The following is an 18,218-nucleotide window of genomic DNA, read 5'->3' as shown; positions in this document are numbered from 1 at the left end:
ATGTTCATTTATTGTCACTTAGAAAATCCGCAAAACATGTAATTTGACCAGAGGTGTTGAAACTTTTGTATATGACTGTGAAGTTATAACTTTAACTATGTTGTGTTAATAAAATATATATCGCATTATTTCTGCATGAAACCTACCTAACACATACTGGTGTTACTTGTTGCTCTGTTGACCCCACTGGCTCAGTAGGGGCTGGCTGGTCAGCCATTGGCTGTACTGTTAGAGGAAGCAGGGCTAAAGGAAGTTTATGCCTTTAACCATAATACATTTTAGAAGCTGTAGAACATATGAGCCTCCTGATGTAAACTGCAGCTATCCCAATAATCATAATGCAGATGAACACCACCATGCCCACCACCACGCCCACCGCAGCAGAGGAAGCAGAGCTAGTCTGAGTGCCAGATGTGTCTGAGGGATACATACAGAGAGTAAGAATGAAAGTTAGGAGAATACAATCTTTAAGCAATGTGGCTGCAAAGAAGGATTTTATCAGTTGATTGATTGAACGATATAGCCTACCTTGCACATTCAATGGCTGAGCTAAAAGAAAAGAAAAACAGAAGAGTTACCCAACAAACTTCTTCACAATTCTGTTAAATAGGTCATGCTGAAAATGCATGAACAGCATGTTAGCTGAATGAATGGTAAGCCACTCAAAAAGATTCTGGGTGACAAAGACTTCCATATATTGCTAGTTCTAACCAAGGAGTCCACAAAACGTATGTGTGAGGGCATTTAGGTAGTCAGCTTGGGGGATATTGGTACCCACTTTATCTAAATACAAAAGGAGATGAGCTTTAATAAAAGTATACAGTGTAAAAGCTTATTCACACTGAATTTTGAGTCTGAACTGTATAGACGTTTTTGTCAAGTTATGAAAATGCGCACATACAAATGAATTCTTTCACATGAGGTCAGAAATTTCTAGACTGCAATACTGCGTAAAACATTTCATTAGAGCCAGCTCATTTTTTTTAGCATCGTATGGATGCATTTAAATCAGTCCACACAAATGTGTACCAAGATGGGCTCCCTGTTGTTTGTTCGTTTGTTTTTAATGATAGAAGCTCAGAACAGAAGCTGTGCCTCATATTTCCCTACTGATATATAAAAATACTTTTGGTATCACTCATGGGCTGGAGGTTAGGGAACCAGCCTCGTGACCGGAAGATTGCCGGTTCGATCCCCAGAGCCGACAGTACATGACTGAGGTGTCCTTGAGCAAGACACCTAACCCCCAGCTGCTCCCTGGGTGCTGCGGATTGGGCTGCCCACCACTCCGGGCAAGTGTGCTCATTGCCCCCTAGTGTGTGTGTGTGCTCACTAGAGTGTATGTGGTGTTTCACTTCACGGATGGTCTCTTAATCTTATTACTCAGACTCAGCTGTTGTGCAAGGTGGTGGGTTGAGTGAATGGATTGTACTATATGCTTAAATGGTCCATGTCCTACATCAGGCTTGGATTTAAATTTATTCCCCCTAAAGTCCACTTATGCCATGTAGATGCTTCTATGTAATATTAGTCACAATTCAAGGCATATGAGCCTCAGATTGATGTCATGGTTTTTGTTTCTGTGCTGCTAAGGCCTCATCCACACATCTCTGGAAATTTTTGACAGGGTAGTTTGTTTTTTGCGGTTTGGGTTCCGTCTTAAAAAAGTGTAGTTTTTACTCCGTGAAAATTCTCTCCAGGGTGGAGACTTTTGAAAAGTGCTTTCACATCATGCTGTTACCAGCTGTTTTCATTATTTAAGAATGCAGAACTCTGAACTGAAATATAACTGATGACTAGGTTGCATGGAGTTCATAATTGAATTTGGCTTTTTTATTAAACCGTAGCGTGAAGGCATCAGGATGCACTGCGTTCAATGAGCCGGCACCTTCACAGCAAACATAAAAAGTACCTCAGTGATTCTAAAGATATATGACCTGATGATCATTAACCAAAATCAGATTTGAAATAAATCCTAGCTCCATAATTCAAATAGAGTGAAACTAGAAAAACTCTGCTTCTCTGTCTGGTCTGGACTGTGTGGACAATTTAGAGAGGGTAGCATAGCCATGGCAACATAGACAGGGCTATGTTTACTGATCAAAAATCCAACTCTGAATCTGTGTGACATGTCAAATTATGAAGGTCTGATGGTCTGCCGGTCAAAGTCTGCTGTATTAGTAAAGCCTAAGTCACATATACTGCCTTTGCATGGCATGACTCACTGGCAATGACCTTTCATACACACAGCTTATGCACTGCAGAGCAGAGTATGGATCATCTATCCAAATGCATAAATAGTCAAAGCAGTCACTACTCAATAAAAAAAAAGAGGGCAATATGTTTGTTTACCCTCGACTTGTGATTGGTCATAAGGTTCAAGCCAACTAGTAAATCTGTGTGAACCACAGAATGTTTAACTAGTGTTTCGTTCATGAATTAAATTGAAGAATTTTTCTGTTTGATTTTCATTGTTTATGTCAGTGTGTTTTGCTGTGTGGCATATGCCAAAATATCGCCCCTTCGTGTAGTCGAGTACCTCACTGCCACAGGCAGCACGAGCAAAGCGGCAGAGCATTCTAGACTTAAAGACTCTGCTACAGAATCTGGTAGCCTGGAACACTTTGCCGTTTTGCTTGTGTGGACCTGTTAACATAGGCACTGAAATGAAAATCAACACGTTCCACGTCGATCACACCCTGCAGAGGTAGTATGCAGGAATCAGGTCTAATATATGCCACTTGTGTCAAAATCTCTGCTTTATCTTGCTCGTGCTCGAAATGTTTATTAATGTTTATTAAGGTGTATAACATCAAATTTTATGGGCTATCATCTCCCTTACCGGGCTGACATGGTTATCGAGCCATTTTTGTGGCCCTGTGTGGATGTAGAGATTTTTGAAAAATGCTGCTGGTGTAGTTGTAGACTTTTTTGTAAACAGAGGAAACCACTGAATTTGTTTTAATAATATCCAGTTGTGTGTAAAACTCTTTTCCAATTGGTTATCCTGTATTGACCTCATTGAGAAAGCAGTCCAAGATGAAACACATATAGCTTCACCATTAATGGGTGGGGCTAAACTGCTGTAGGCTAAACTTTATTTGACGCCACCTACGAAAGCACTTTACATGCATATATGCATAAGCTTTGAATGACATACTTAAAAAAGCAAAACTTGAGCTTTTATGAACAACTTGTGTCAGTACTCATCACATGACATAAGATCTTTTATCAAGTAAATGACATTGTATTGATGTAAGGGGCCTTGCATTAAAGTGATGGATATTTGCTCCTTTCATAAGACTGTTATGAGGAACTTATAAGGCAGAGGCCTAGTTAAGATCACTTAACTGAAGTGATTCATGAACATTTACAGGTATATGGAAATGATTAGCTGAGGGCATCCTATTCATCCATAAAACTGATTTATAATGTTCTTAATTAGGCTTCTGCTGTTTAAGTTCAGTTATGTGAGTTCAGCTACGTGAAAATGATGCTTCATAATAGTGTTATAAGTTATAAGTATAGTGTAGGGTTATTTTAATGTTATGTCAATATAATGGCACTTCATAAAGGATCATAAAATGTCTTCTTGTGAATAATGACATAAGCTGTTTATCAATACACAAGTATACCTTTTTGGTAACACTTTATTTGAAGGCTACCTACATAAGGACTTCATGACGCCTTCATAAGCACTGAATAATGTGTTTATGAAGCACTGCTTGAACATTTATTAAGTGCTTATGTCGGTTCTCGCAACCTGACATAAGATGTTTAATGAAATAAATGACATTGTACTGACATAATATGAATAAACCTTGAACATATTTACAGCACTAAACATATTTAAAACACTATACATAACTATTTATGTCAGCATTCTTAAGACGACATTGTACTGATATCAGGTGGAATATGCCTGGAAACCACCCCCTCTTCCCTCCATGGCATGGATAAGATGATTGATGCGATTATGTATAGGGTTTAAATATGTTTAGTGCTGTAAATATATTCAATGTTTATTCTTATTATGTTGCGAGAACCGACATAAGCACTTAATAAATGTTCAAGTAGTGCTTCATAAACACATTATTCAGTGCTTATGAATGCGTCATAAAGCCCTTATGTAGGTAGCCTTCAAATAAAGTGTTACCCCTTTTTAACTTTTTTATGCATGTGTAATGAAGTCCATATGTAAGTAGCCCTCAAATAAAGTGTTACTGTGTTGGTTTTTGTAACATCACAGAAACAGTATACATGGATTATATATACTGGGGAGTGAATGGTACGTTTAGAAGCTTTAACAATGTTTATATGCTACATTAAATTCCTCTATTAACAGAACGTAAGGAAAAAAGGTGTTTTTCTATACTATGGACCCTTTGCACTTTATGTATAGGGGTTAAAAGTCATATCTTTTTTTGTAAACTTAAGACCAATACAGTCATTTTTTACAGCCCGTACCTGATGCTTAGTCTTAGGCACTTATTTAAAGAATATGTACTTTGACTTTGGTAAGCACTATATTATTTTTTTCATTTTTCCATTAACAAAATTTGTACAAGATTAGTTTTGAGGTTTTTTTCCCCATTTATTTTTGTCCACTATGAGCTTTTTATATGTGTGCACATGATTCGAATGACTTACAGCTCTCTGTTCTGGTAATGATGGCAGGAGAGGTGAGGGTGGCAGACTCTGAGACTCCATCTTGAAGAGAAGAAGCAGACCCCTCGTCTCGCCTCTTTCTGCCATTAAGGCATAGCTGTGGGCAGATGGAGAATAAGTAGGTGAGAAGCTCAGAGGCTATGTAAGGACCATTGTACTGAATTGGTACAAACTGTAGTCCCACAGTAAAAAGAAAACCTTAGGTATTCAGATCTCAGATATTTACAAGGATTCTGTTATGATCTATAAAACATTAACTGAGGTAGTTAATGAGATAAAATATACAAAGTCGCCATTTATAGGGTACTTTCTACTGGAGGTTGGTTCTCCCAAACCGTAACCTCTAAATTTCAACTAGTAAATTGTCCATTTTTAATCTAAAAAAAACCTTTATTAAAAAAATGCTCTCCCACATTTTGACTTCTGAATTACAAAGAGTTTTAGTCCATAGGTGGAGCCTTATTTTAGCCACACTCTTGCATTTTAGAGCAAGAAGCGAGACTGCATCCCTGGCCACATGGTGAGGAGTTAAATCCCATTCTTTTGCAGGAAATGTGCCCCAAAGTCTGAAAATTAGTGTGTAACAGTAAAAATCATCACCACCAAACACGAATTGCCTACAGTTGTTATTTTGTGTTCTAATAAAAAATATCGGCCTCATTTACCAAATGTTCTTAAGAAGAAATTTCTTCTTTAAACCCACTTACACAGTTTTTTATGAAGATTCTGGCATTGTGAGGTTTACCACTTCATGAATCTGACAGAGACTTTTTCTTGGGGCCTTTCTTCAGAAACAAATTTAGGAAACAACTTAGGAAGACACTGGTCAGTGAGGCCCATTACGGTTTTATGTGTGTACAGCTGTGTTTGCTACCAATGTACTAGGTAGCATTTTTGAGTTATGCATCATCACTACCATAACAGTCACTACTGAAACATTTTGTCACTGTCCAAGAAAAACAAGTATGTCCTAAATATAAGTTTTACAGGAGAAGGCAAAAACTCCTACTTTTCAATGTAAGTCAATGTAAAGTGATTTTAAAGTATTTATATTGGCCCATTCATGAATGTTTTTACACAATGAAAAGGAGTGGTGTGTTAAAATGTAGAAAAAAGCAACAAAAGTGGAGATGCTTGGTTTCCATTGGACAGTGACGATTTGGAAAGGTTTTAGTAGTGTTATGATTGTTTGAGTAGTGATGAAATGAGGACTAAACTTCAAGTTAAAAATCTAAAATGTGCTCCAAACTCTGACTTTGAACCATTTCAGTAGAAGGATCCATACAGGCGAACGTGTCTGCCTGTTAATCTGCATAGGTTTGTTTGATAAGTGTTTAAATATAACTGACAACTGGCTAAAATGCGGTTACCCTGTATGTTCTGCAGATAGTCTTCTCACACAGTCGTGTAATGCAGTGCAGGTAGTAGGTGGAGATCGTCTGGTTCTGTTGCTCTATGAAGCGGAAAGCAGGGAAGGAGAACCGTGCTCGATTACTCACACCATTCTCAATCATGTTGGTCATCTCATCACTAAAGCACCTGTAAAACACACAGACACCAAGCATTTACAAAACAATTTCTAAACGCTTTGACTGAATATACCAAGAACAGTCAATGTGCCGTTAAGTATGAATGTCTTAAGATCACAAGTTGCCTGACTAGCAGGCTGTTTTGAGATTCTTGGCATGTTTGACTCCCTTACACAACACAATCATCCACATTTGTGTGGATTCTTCACCTAGAACTCTATTTAGCTTGTATTTTTGGGCTGCACGGTAGCGTGGTGGGTAGTACTGTCGCCTCACACGGCGAAGGGCTTGGTTTCGATTCCCGGCCGGGCGACCAGTGCCCTTTCTGTGTGGAGTTTGTATGTTCTCCTCATGTCTGCGTGGGTTCCCTCCGGGTGCTCTGGTTTCCTCCCACAGTCCAAAGACATGTAGTCAGGCCAACTGGACATGGTAAATTGCCCCTAGGCGTGAACGTGTATGTCTGTCTGTCTGTCTTGCGACGAACTGGTGACTTGTCCAGGGTGTATCCTGCCTTCTGCCCATGACAACTGGGATAGGCTACAGCTCCCCCCTTGACCCAGAAGGAAAAGCGGCTTAGAAGATGTTTTTGTGTGTGGGTGGGTGGGTGTTTGAAACCCAAATGCTAGTTTAGTTGTATTTATTAGCCCATAGATAAGTGGGCAATAAATACAACCACACCACAGGGTTTTTTTCAGGGCGTATTTGTATGGCATATTTGTGTAATGAATTCTGGGTATTGTAGTGACAGAACATTAATGTTATATACTTTATTGGTCCTACAAGGGAAATGTGTCATTTTGCTGCCTAACCATGCTCAATCTAGGAGTAGCACAGCATCCCCAGCAGAGCAGTGCCGCCTGGGGCAGTGGGGGTTTAAGTGCCTAGCCCAAGGGCACAACCGGGTATTCCTACTCAGCTGCAACCTTCCAGTTGATGGCTCACTTCTCCCACTAGTTTTAGGCCGGCATGCCTGTTCAAACGTTCACGTTTTATAGAATATCTTTGCAAAAACATGAGTGAGAATTAAAGCTAATTATGAGAACTTACGGTATAAAGAGGTTATGGAAGGCAATGTTGTTTGGGTTAAGTGATGTGGAAGCATAACACCTGTCCAGCAACACAAAGTACCTAAAGTGAAGCAAGATTTGTTCATGATTCAACATACAAGATTGAACTTATTGAACTCAGTTCAGCAAAAACATACTAGGATCAAATCCTGCTAATTTATTCTTATCAAAATGTAAAGCTGTAAAGAAAGCTCTTACTGGGAGGTGAGATTGGTGGCATGGACCTGCACAAATACATTAGTCCTTAGCTCAATCCCCAGATGAGGGATATCCAGGAGTTTGGTGAAGTTTACATCCTAAATGAAACAGAAGAGTGATATTATTTTGAGTTCAGAAGGTACAAAGTACTGTATATGCAAGTGATTTGTATGTATAGCTCTTATTCGAGTAACTCTTGGCTTGATGACATGTATAAAAATATGATGCTGCTGAATTGCCTTACGCTGAAGAGCCGGAGGCTCAGCGTGCTGATGAAACTGCCATTGTTGTCCTTCACTGCGACAGAAGTTGAAGACCTGTAAGCGAAGACGTTTAACACCAGAAGTTTAAGATACATCAGCAATGTAAAAAGAAAAACGTGAATTTTGTTGAGCACAACTAGCATAAACCAAAAACCTAACCCTAGCACAACCAAAATTAAAACACTTACTGTCTGATCTTGAATCACTGAAGTGATCTACTACTAGCCGTAGAGGACTGAGTGGTCAGAGAGCACTTCATTTGAGCCTGCTTCACTGCCAGACTGTGGAAATCAAGCCTCAGCTGAAGTCAGGTTCTAGAATCCTCAGGTTCAAGTCTTGCTGAGATGGAGAGGACTGCTTAAGAGGATCTTTCAACTAGACTTCTCCCAGGGACCCGCACCGCAGAGTGTATCATCAGCTAAGCTACAGTCAGAGTGAAGCTCTCTCTTGCTGTTGTTTTGAGTTATGCTGCGTAGAAGATTTGCTGCTTCCCAAATTTGTATTTATAGCAAAGCAATGTTCTACAGAAACAGTAACACCAGCTATTGAACATAAGTAGAAGATTTGAACATTGGCCCTTATTTACTTATTTACTGCAATTTCCCCCTTGGATCAATAAAGGAAGCTGAATCTGAATTTATCAAAATTGCACAAAAACCACAGATTTGACTGCCTTTAATGATGAACTACACTCCATCTATTTAATGAAACTCAAACTCAAACTATGTGACAAAAAGTGGAGATGATGAATAAGCTTCCGCATGAAAGCACAAACGATGAAGCCGCTTCAGTGCATGAAATCATGTGCCGGGTACCAGTACCTCATTTACTTGAAGCATGCCCTAGCTCATGCAGATGTTTTGGTAAGGAACCAAAAAAAAATTGAGTAAATAGCATTCAGCACCTCATGAGCCAAGGACTCTGCTCATTGACGCAGTTTGAGGTTGAGCAGGGAGTGCAGTTCCCCCTACTGACCAAACTTCCTTATGTTAAAACTGTGGTGACAGGAAATCATAAAATATTGGACAAACAAAATGTCAGTAGAAAATGATGGCAGAATGATGTGAATATGCAGTGTTGTTTTTCTTGTGTCAGTAGTGCAAAACCTAATTACAGCATGACACGCCTTTAAATTAAGGGATACTTTTTTGATCCCACAACCGGGGAAATTCCACCTCCGCATTTAACCCATCCGTGAAGTGAAACACCACATACACACTAGTGAACACACACACACTAGGGGACAGTGAGCACACACTTGCCCGGAGCAGTGGGCAACCCTATCCACGTCGCCCGGGGAGCAGTTGGGGGTTAGGTGTCTTGCTCAAGGACACCTCAGTCATGGACTCTTGGCCCTGGGGATCGAACCGGCAACCTTCTGGTCACAGGGCCAGATCCCTAACCTCCAGCCCACGACTGCCCCACTGTAAATGTAACATGAAGTAATTTTTTTTTTTAGTTGTTTTTAGTAGTTTATACCAATGTGCATGTAAAATAAGTGCATTCACTTTTGTACTGGACTGCCATGAGCCCACAATTTTCCCTTCCTTACAGTATTGTTGTATTTTTCTATTTGTAATCTTATTATTGATATTATAGGTGATATTTATAATATTTCTGGTTAGTAAGCCTTAAATCGAGGTTGAAAAATCAGGTTGTAAACCTATTACACTTTTCAATTTACATACGCTGTGAGTTTGACTGTATAGATATGCCAAAGACTAAACTAATGAATAACAAAACTTTCATTTGTTTGGGCTCATTTTACGTTCAGATTTGACCGAACGCAGCTCCTTTTAACATAACCTAGTTATCACACAGAAGAGCATGAAATTGTATGTTTATATACGGTATGTTCACATTTGGTTATTGTTTAGTATTTTCGTTTAAAGAGTTACCCAAAAACGACTCAAATTTATGGATGAATAATGAGGAACAAATACAATATCACAGTACTTTGCATTATATCAATGACATGCAGTGCAATATTTAGTTTTTCTGTGTTGGAACAGACAAAAAAGATCCAGCAAAGCCATATTTAAAAAAAACTGACTACATTATTTTTACGCAGTGTTACGCATATTGCACTGCAGTAAATTCATTAACCAATTAATGAAGTCTAAATATGTTCTCTTTCTAAGTAAACATGCAGTTGGTCACTGTTAAGTACTGACGATATCCACAATATGCTGAGAAAGGTGTATTGTGGTGTATTGTGATGTGATTTGTCATAATCTAATAGAATTTTATCCTATTGCCAACCCCTACTGTACTGTACGCTTGTGACCAGATTGATTTCTTGAAATATATAGACACTCCTTTATTTCTCAATGAGAAAAAATGGGCCTCATTTACCAACCGTTCTTCTTTTTAAAACCCACTTTTCTGAACACGTCATAAATTTGATGCACACCTTTGCTTAGTACCTTTCTCAAGAACACATTTGAGAACAACCTTAGGAAGATATTGAAGTAAGAGACTCACTGCTATTTTTTAAGGAAGAACAGGCAGATAAGCAGCACGAGTGTCACTCTAACCCCTTGGAACTGAGTTACAAGGGGTATTGGTTGAAATCTTGCCCTACGAAGTGAGACCCTCCAATAAAAAACAAAATAAATAAATAAAACATTTTAAAAATATTGCTTCATTAACAGCTACTAGCGCTGCTCTGTAGGTGACCCTGCACATCTGCAGGGACAGCAGAGGAGGGGAAAGTTCAGCTCCTCACTGCTGGGCTTTAGTTACATTTAGGGCATCTTATGCCTTCGAAGAGGGGGTATAAGAGAATGATTTATTATCGTCCACCGCTAATTTTTGGTGGTAGCTACGAAGCTGAAGTCAGCTATTCACCAGGTTCTTGTTCGAATTTCCCTGTTCCAGCTTAAATGGTGCAGCAGTTACATTCTGGTGCTTCAGGCATCAGAACTGCTGGACTGTTTAAGGTGGAACGAGAAAGTTAGCGAGCTGGCTACAGAAACATTAGAATGCAATTAGCAATTTTTTTATGCTTGTTATGAAGAAAACCGACCACAATACACTGAAACGACATTAAACTGAGATAATACAGTGGTTATCGTAACTTTTTAACAGAGAAAATTCTCACATTTGTGGGTTACTTTGGTGTCTTCTGCTCCAACTTGCTGGTTTTTCTGTTTTTTTCCCCATAACAGTCTTTTTAGTGTGTCTCTGAAAAACCTCAGTCTGGAGGGCCATGTAGCCCTAACACTTCACCCTACCCCTCTATCTCAATAAAACTTGGGCCACCCTACCCCTAGACGTGAACGTGCAACACAGAGGGCTAAGGGCAAGGGGTGAAATGGGATTGGGCCTATACACTGTTTACTTTCGATTGGAAAGAGTAAAACTACTCTGACATGTGAGCATCTTCCCCAGCGAGTTCTATTTTTTGTCCTTGGTGTTGTGTAAGATAAGAGACATTGTTATCAATCTGGAGTTCTTTTTTTATTATAATGCTGCTGAAAGAGGAAACACCATGAGGAATGCTTACACATCCATCTGTGTGTTGTTGATCAGGTACTCCAGAGGATAGGCACACGAATAAAAGTACTTCAGCTCAGCATTATATGTCACTGTGCCTATTGTAGGGTCATACGATCGCACCACGCCGCTGATGTTTACTGTCTGGATGGTGGAAAAGTCGGAGAATATTCCAGTGCCTGGAGCGCTGGTGGTCTGCGAAGGGAAGCAGAACCAGAGACTTGTAGATTAATTTACTGATACAATCTGCACGGCCTAAAATAGCTCTTTTGTTTGGATACAGAACCACGGAATTCAGTCCATGAAGAAGAATGAAGGGAGGACAGATAAATTCTCCTCTCTATGCCCTCATAAGAATAAAATAGCCTTAGAATAATTCATTTTCTAGTATTAATTTGAGCACCTTCGGGTTTGTGGCTTTAAATTATGGAGGCGTACTTCCGTACAGATCTCTTGCTTCTCGCAGAATAGTTCTCTTCAAATGTGAACAGCAGATCATTGGTACACAGTAGAGAAAGAATCACTATGAAAACTCAGATAATGTTCATTTTACAATGTTTATAATTACACAAGAATGGTTTTAGGTCTAGTGATGAATAGGTTGGAGAAGTGAGACGTTTAACTTGGCGAGGCAGTGTGGGTGCACAGTTTGGATACTGACCAAGCTTGTGGTGCATTTTGATGTCCTTCTCAGCTTATAAAGTGGGATAAAAATGGTCATCTCACCAAATTACTACCAGTTTTTTGAGGGGTAATTAATAGTTGGGGTAGGAACAAACCAAGAACATCACTCACTGCAAAAATATTTTTGCTAATTCATAGGGCCTGCCTGTTTATTATGCAGATTATGATACAGAAAACTTGCCATGAGTTTTCTAGTATTTCGTCAAAACCTTTTATCTCCTTATAAACCTTATATTTAAAACTTGCCTTTACGGTGTCTTCAATGGACCAATTCTAATATTGTCTCATTGACTTCCATTCAAATGTCCCACTATTTGGGCATGTCAAAAACATGTCCAAATCTGTAATTTAATCATTATTCTAGTGTTTGGCTTGGGAATTTACAGCCCACAGTCAACACTGCCACATAAAATCAAACTTATATGTTTTAATGTTTGAAAAAATGCACATTGGCTTGATTTGGGCCACAGAATATGTGTCTCCATACTTTGGATGTTTTTATACTGAAGAAAAATCATAAAACTTCACCAGTATTTTCATCAATAGGACATTTGAAGCCTACCTACATAAGGACTTCATCACGCATTCATAAGCACTGAATAATGCGTTTATGAAGCACTACTTGAACATTTATTAAGTGCTTATGTTGGTTCTCGCCGCCTGACATAAGATGTTTTATGAAATAAACGACATTGTTCTGACATAATATGAATAAACGTTGACCATATTTACAGCACTAAACACATTTAAAACACTATACATAACTATATATGTCAGCATTCTTAAGACGACATTGTATTAATATCAGGTGAAATATGCCTGGAAACCACCCCCTCTTCCCTCCATGGCATAGATAAGATGATTGATGCGATTATGTATAGGGTTTTAAATGTTTAGTGCTGTAAATATGTTCAACATTTATTCATATTATGTCAGTACAATGTCATTTATTTCATAAAACATCTTAAGTCAGGTTGCGAGAACCAACATAAGCACTTAATAAATGTTCAAGTAGTGCTTCATAAACACATTATTCAGTGCTTATGAATGCGTCATAAAGCCCTTATGTAGGTAGCCTTCAAATAAAGTGTTACCGTACATAGGTATAGGTAAGAAGGCAAAAATAAATGGTAAAAAAAAGCATAAATATTTACTGACTTAAATGAAATAAAAATGACTTGCATAAGTTCAGACGGGACTAAAATCACTAAGACACAATAATAAGAACTGCATTATGTAAAATGAATACTGCCAAAATAATACTTAAGTCCCTTAACTTCCTGGGACTGTTCAAAATATTATTTGAAATGACTTTTTTAAAACCACAAGTGTCAAATACAGTTCCTAGTGGGCCACCGCACTGTTTAGCACTAAACCTGTTTTAGCTCATCAGCTAATTAGCATAGAGGGTAAACTCTAATCTCTACAGAGCTGCGGCCTGCAGGAAACTGAGTTTTTGCCTCTGGATAAGCCATTGACATGACAAATCGCTGTCTTCAAGGCTGTACTGTACATGTCTTGCAACTCAGCGTACTACACTTTATGCCCTGGTACCAAAGAACTGTTTCAACATAAACTGTGTTCTGTATTAAAAAGACATATCTTACCTTGAAAGTGCTGCCACAGGCATTAGTCTGGTTAATGGGGAAGTTGAAGCGAAGCACTGGAGGAGCCACTGAAGTATCCAGAGTGCCTCTGCAGGTTGGGTCATCTGTAACGTTGTTGATGAAAAGCAAAGACTCATTGTAGCCAGTGTAGACAGCTGGACAAATCTGTATAGCCAGGTCAATGGAATTAGTGCCACATTCCACAGCAATGTCTGTGTACTCTAGCAAAGGAGAAATAGATAAATAAATACATAAAATAAAAGCAAACAGTATTTTTACAGCACATACCATATTTACGTTTACATATTGCTGTTGTCGGAACAAAAACCTCGTATCTCCAAAATGGTAACTTTACAGGAGAAGGAAAAAACCTACTTTACTTTTAATGTAAGTCAATGGAACCAGACATTTTGCCAAGTAATTTTGGGTCGTTTCTTTTAGTCAATTCATCATGAAATTTACACACAATGTAAAGGACAACAGGCATTTCCAAATTATGTCAAAAACTGAAAAATGACAAAAATGGAGATACGAGGTTTTCTTCCGAAACGCACAAACTTAAGTATTTAAAGAAAGTGAACATTTCTCACATGAAATAATTCAACTCCATAAATAACCAAACTACCTTTGTACTATTCTTCTTAGCACTGCATTGTGTTTAATCAAAAGTTTAGAATGATAGTATACCTGGTCGTCTCAAGTACAGGTAGCAGTTTGCTGCTATTAACTGGCTGGTAACTGTGGTAGCACCGATAAGGACAAGTAACAGCTGGAGAAGCATCTTCCCAGTAGTGGATGAGATCAGACCTGTGCGTAAGAGAAAGACAACACCAACAGCCAAGTCAATCACCAGTGCAACGTTGTGAAGAGACGTTTTGAGTCCGAACACAGACCTTACATTAGATCATCCTCACTGCTTTCCTTGTCCTTGCTTATCCTTCACTTTGATCCTTTAAGAGTATATGTGGCACTGGTTTAAAAGACTTCCTTCAGAGGGATTGGACAAAAACAAGTACAAAAATAAGGTCATTCCTTTAGCGCAAACCTCTTTAGTCCAGCTTTTGAGAATAAGTCTTTGTCTATGAGCTACCAAGCTACTTCCCCAAGGGCACTCAGTGAAATCACATACCTTTCTTAGTGTCTCTTTTCCTTATGCGACACTGCTTAGAAGACGTCCGGTATACCTTTTAAGACCCGTGTCCTTTTTCCCAGCATCTTCTCTTAATGCACACAGCTGCCTGATATAGGAGTCTGTTTGTCCACAAATACCATCAGGTTGCATTCTAGTCTCACACACAAGCATCTGTCTATATTACACACTGTACTGTATTCTGTTTACTGGAAAATCCCCAATGAGAAAACTTGGCCTATAGTAACAGATCTACAACCCCAATTCCAATGAAAAACAGAATACGATGATTTGCAAATCCTTTTCAACCTATATTCAATTGAATACACTACAAAGACATGATATTTAATGTTCAAATGGATAAACTTTATTGTTTTTTGCAAATATTCGCTCATTTTGAATTTGACGCCTGCAACACATTCCAAAGAAGTTGGGACGGGGGCGTGTTTACCACTGTGGCCAGTCTAGTACCCGCACTCTTTTACTACGAAGCCACGCTGATGTGGCTTGGCATTGTCTTGCTGAAATAAGCAGGACGTCCCTGAAAAACACGCTGCTTGGATGGCAGCAGATGTTGCTCCAAAACCTGTATGTATCTTTCAGCATTAATGGTGCCTTCACAGATGTGCAAGTTACCCATGCCATGGGCACTAACACACCCCCACACCATCAGAGATGCTGGCTTTTGAACTTTGCGCTGATAACAATCCGGACAGTCCTTTTCCTCTTTGGCCCGGAGGACACGACGTCCATGATTTCCAAAAACAATATGAAATGTGGACTCGTCAGACCACAGGATACTTTTCCACTTTGCGTCAGTCCATCTCAGATGAGCTCGGGCCCAGAGGAGCCGGCGGCATTTCTGGGTGGTGTTGATATCTGGCTTTCGCTTTGCATGGCAGAGTTTTAACTTGCACTTGTAGATGGAGTGACGAACTGCGTTCACTGACAGTGGTTTTCCGAAGTGTTCCTGAGCCCATGTGGGAATATCCGTTACAGAATGATGTGGGTTTTTAATGCAGTGCCGCCTGAGGGATCGAAGGTCACGGGCATTCAATGCTGGTTTTCTGCCTTGCCGCTTACTTGCAGAGATTTCTCCAGATTCTCTGAATCTTTTGATGATATTATGGACTGTAGATGATGAAATCCCTAAATTCCTTGCAGTTGCACGTTGAGAAACGTTGTTCTTAAACTGTTGGACTATTTGTTCATGCAGTTGTACACAAAGTGGTGAACCTCGCCCCATCCTTGCTTGTGTACGACTGAGCCTTTCAGGGATGCTCCCTTTATACCCAATCATGACACTCACCTGTTTCCAACTAACCTGTTCACCTGTGGAATGTTCAAAACAGGTGTTTTTTTTTTTTAGCATTCCTCAACTTTCCCTGTCTTTTGTTGCCCCTGTCCCAAATTCTTTGGAACGTGTTATAGGCATCAAATTCAAAATGAGTGAATATTTGCAAAAAACAATAAAGTTTATCAGTTTGAACATTAAATATCTTGTCTTTGTAGTGTATTCGGTTGAATATAGGTTGAAAAGGATTTGCAAATTATCATATTCTGTTTTTATTTATGTTTTACACAACGTCCCAACTTCACTGGAATTGGGGTTGTAGAATAATTAAGAGGTTTTAATAATAGAATAATAAAGTATTTACACTATTAAAACTTCCAAATGAATGTAGAACTGTGATGGATTTCACAACGGAAATTGGAGACAAAAAAAGGAAACTATACTAATTGCACTGAAAAAAAGTGATATATTGAATTTGCTTGATTCAAATGTGTACTTAAATTTGAGCTTCAAGAACAACAGTTCTGCCTTTTTATTTTCTTACTTTTCTATATCATATTCATATGGAAATCATCAAGTGCACATTTTATGCAGTTGCAAGTAGAACTTGTATTCCAGAGGTCTTTAATTCAAATTCAAAAAGGTCCAGTCAAAGAAAATTTTCTCAAGCAAAAGCCCAGAACACCATAATGTCTAACTTACATCATGACTCAGTGCCATATACTGCTTACTGAAATAGCCTAGTAGTTATATCAATATCTTATATAGTCAACTGAATGTTGAATCAAATAAAGTACAATTCAGTAATATTTCAACAACATTTGGTGCCAATTTTCTCTTTTTAGAGCACGACATGCAAAATAATCCAGCTCACTTTCTTCTCTGACTGTTGTTTCTCGCCTTGTCCCTCCCCTGTGTGTGCGCCCCTCACTCCAGTCTCAAGGCTCAACGTAATGCACAGATCTGATTGGCTGAATAGCATCACGTGTGGTTTTTACAACGCATGCGATTGGTCTGTGAGTCTCCCCGGCCACTAAGGTGATACCGTAAATGCTAGAAAAGCTACGGCAATTAAAATAGGATCACGCAGTCGAAATTAAATAATGCTCCATAGTTTATCTGTTATAGGTCCAGGTCTGCATAGTTTATTGGTTATAGGTCCAGGTCTGCATAGGACAGCATCTGGGTCTGGACTCGGACAGCGGTCTGCCTATTAGTGACCTCTGTTGTATTCCCATAACATTGTTACTGACATCAACTAGCCAGATAAAGTTCACAGTAAAGATTGTTTTGTATCATAATAGCAACTTAATGCTTTTTAATTACTCAGTTGTGTGCATTAGGCACGACTTGTACTTATACTGTTTAAATCATTCTCTTGTTGTGCATTTTGAACCATGTAAACAAGTCAAAATGAAAACCAGGCAGGCTAAAGTACAGCTTACACACAGCAAGAATATGTTTAATGTGGTGTTACAACTAAGGCATTAACGTCCAGTCCAACTTTGTACATATGCAATGTACAAAAAAAGCTAAGCTTGAATAAAAACCCTCACATAGGTAGTGGTGCAGCCAAAAAATGCTCTGCTTAGGCTGGAGAGGATGACATGATACAGAGCACACATCTGTATCTGCATCTGCTAAATACTGTAAATGTAAACGTAAACATGACCTGCCAAGTCATGTCACTAGCCACTGTGGGTTGCATCAGTACATGAGCTGATGCTGGATCTAACAGAGTGAGAGGCAGTCATCATCTTTATTACTTTATATTTAATTATTTTCTGTTCAGTGAATGATGAGAACACGTGTTGGCTGAGAACAGAGAAATATTGTGTCTAACTTCAGCTTCATCATGGTTGGCCTTTATATGGTCCAGCCCTATTAAATTCAGACTTATCACTCATGTCTGGGTCTCATAATCACATTGTACCCAGTAATATACAGTAAGACACTTCACTGAGTGAGAAGACACTGAGCTGCCAGTTTATTACATACATTTTGTATCTCTTTGGGCATTTTATTTTGTACATCCACTAAACACTGAACTGCTCAATATGGATATGTAACTAAGGTGTCAGCTTTTAACAGTTACTGTTCTAAATGTGAGAAGTTCTTCATGAGAGTCTCACGTCCTCTTTTTTGTTGCACGTGCGCTTTTTTAAATGTAGTTGCTGCCTCCAGATATTGATGGGATTTTATTTCCCCATTAAACACAGCTTTTTAAAATCAGGCTGGTCCCAAGGGGAAATTTTATTGCTCAAATATTGATCCATGATGT

The 18,218-nt window shown here is 38.9% G+C and overlaps 1 protein-coding gene across 1 annotated transcript; it reads right to left on the bottom strand.

Annotated features, from left to right (window-relative positions):
• Positions 1-262: 262 nt before the first annotated feature.
• LOC108423739 (zona pellucida-like domain-containing protein 1) lies at positions 263-14,446 on the bottom strand. Its single transcript, XM_037546998.1, has 11 exons — positions 14,408-14,446; positions 14,202-14,321; positions 13,515-13,735; positions 11,234-11,418; positions 7,707-7,779; positions 7,463-7,560; positions 7,245-7,325; positions 6,039-6,207; positions 4,651-4,765; positions 529-549; positions 263-417 (listed from the first exon to the last, which is right to left on the bottom strand). Exons 2-11 carry the CDS (start codon positions 14,293-14,295, stop codon positions 263-265), a joined length of 1,212 nt encoding a protein of 403 aa, XP_037402895.1. The 5' UTR covers positions 14,296-14,321; positions 14,408-14,446.
• Between the last annotated feature and the right edge of the window lie 3,772 nt (positions 14,447-18,218).

Source organism: Pygocentrus nattereri, chromosome 18, assembly GCF_015220715.1.
Source record: "Pygocentrus nattereri isolate fPygNat1 chromosome 18, fPygNat1.pri, whole genome shotgun sequence".
Taxonomy (NCBI): domain Eukaryota; kingdom Metazoa; phylum Chordata; class Actinopteri; order Characiformes; family Serrasalmidae; genus Pygocentrus; species Pygocentrus nattereri.
The sequence above is the reverse complement of the archived record's forward strand: the minus strand, read 5'-3'. Positions and strand labels throughout refer to the sequence as shown.

What these genes read in the sequence shown, in the direction of transcription:
- LOC108423739 (XM_037546998.1), bottom strand. Translation starts at nt 14,295, where the DNA reads ATGCTTCTCCAGCTGTTACTTGTCCTTATCGGTGCTACCACAGTTACC. An exon ending in CCTGTGGCAGCACTTTCAAG is followed by an intron (nt 11,419 to 13,514) that starts GTAAGATATGTC and finishes TTCCCTTCGCAG; the next exon opens with ACCACCAGCGCTCCAGGCAC. An exon ending in CATTACCAGAACAGAGAGCT is followed by an intron (nt 550 to 4,650) that starts GTAAGTCATTCG and finishes CTTTTCTTTTAG; the next exon opens with CTCAGCCATTGAATGTGCAA.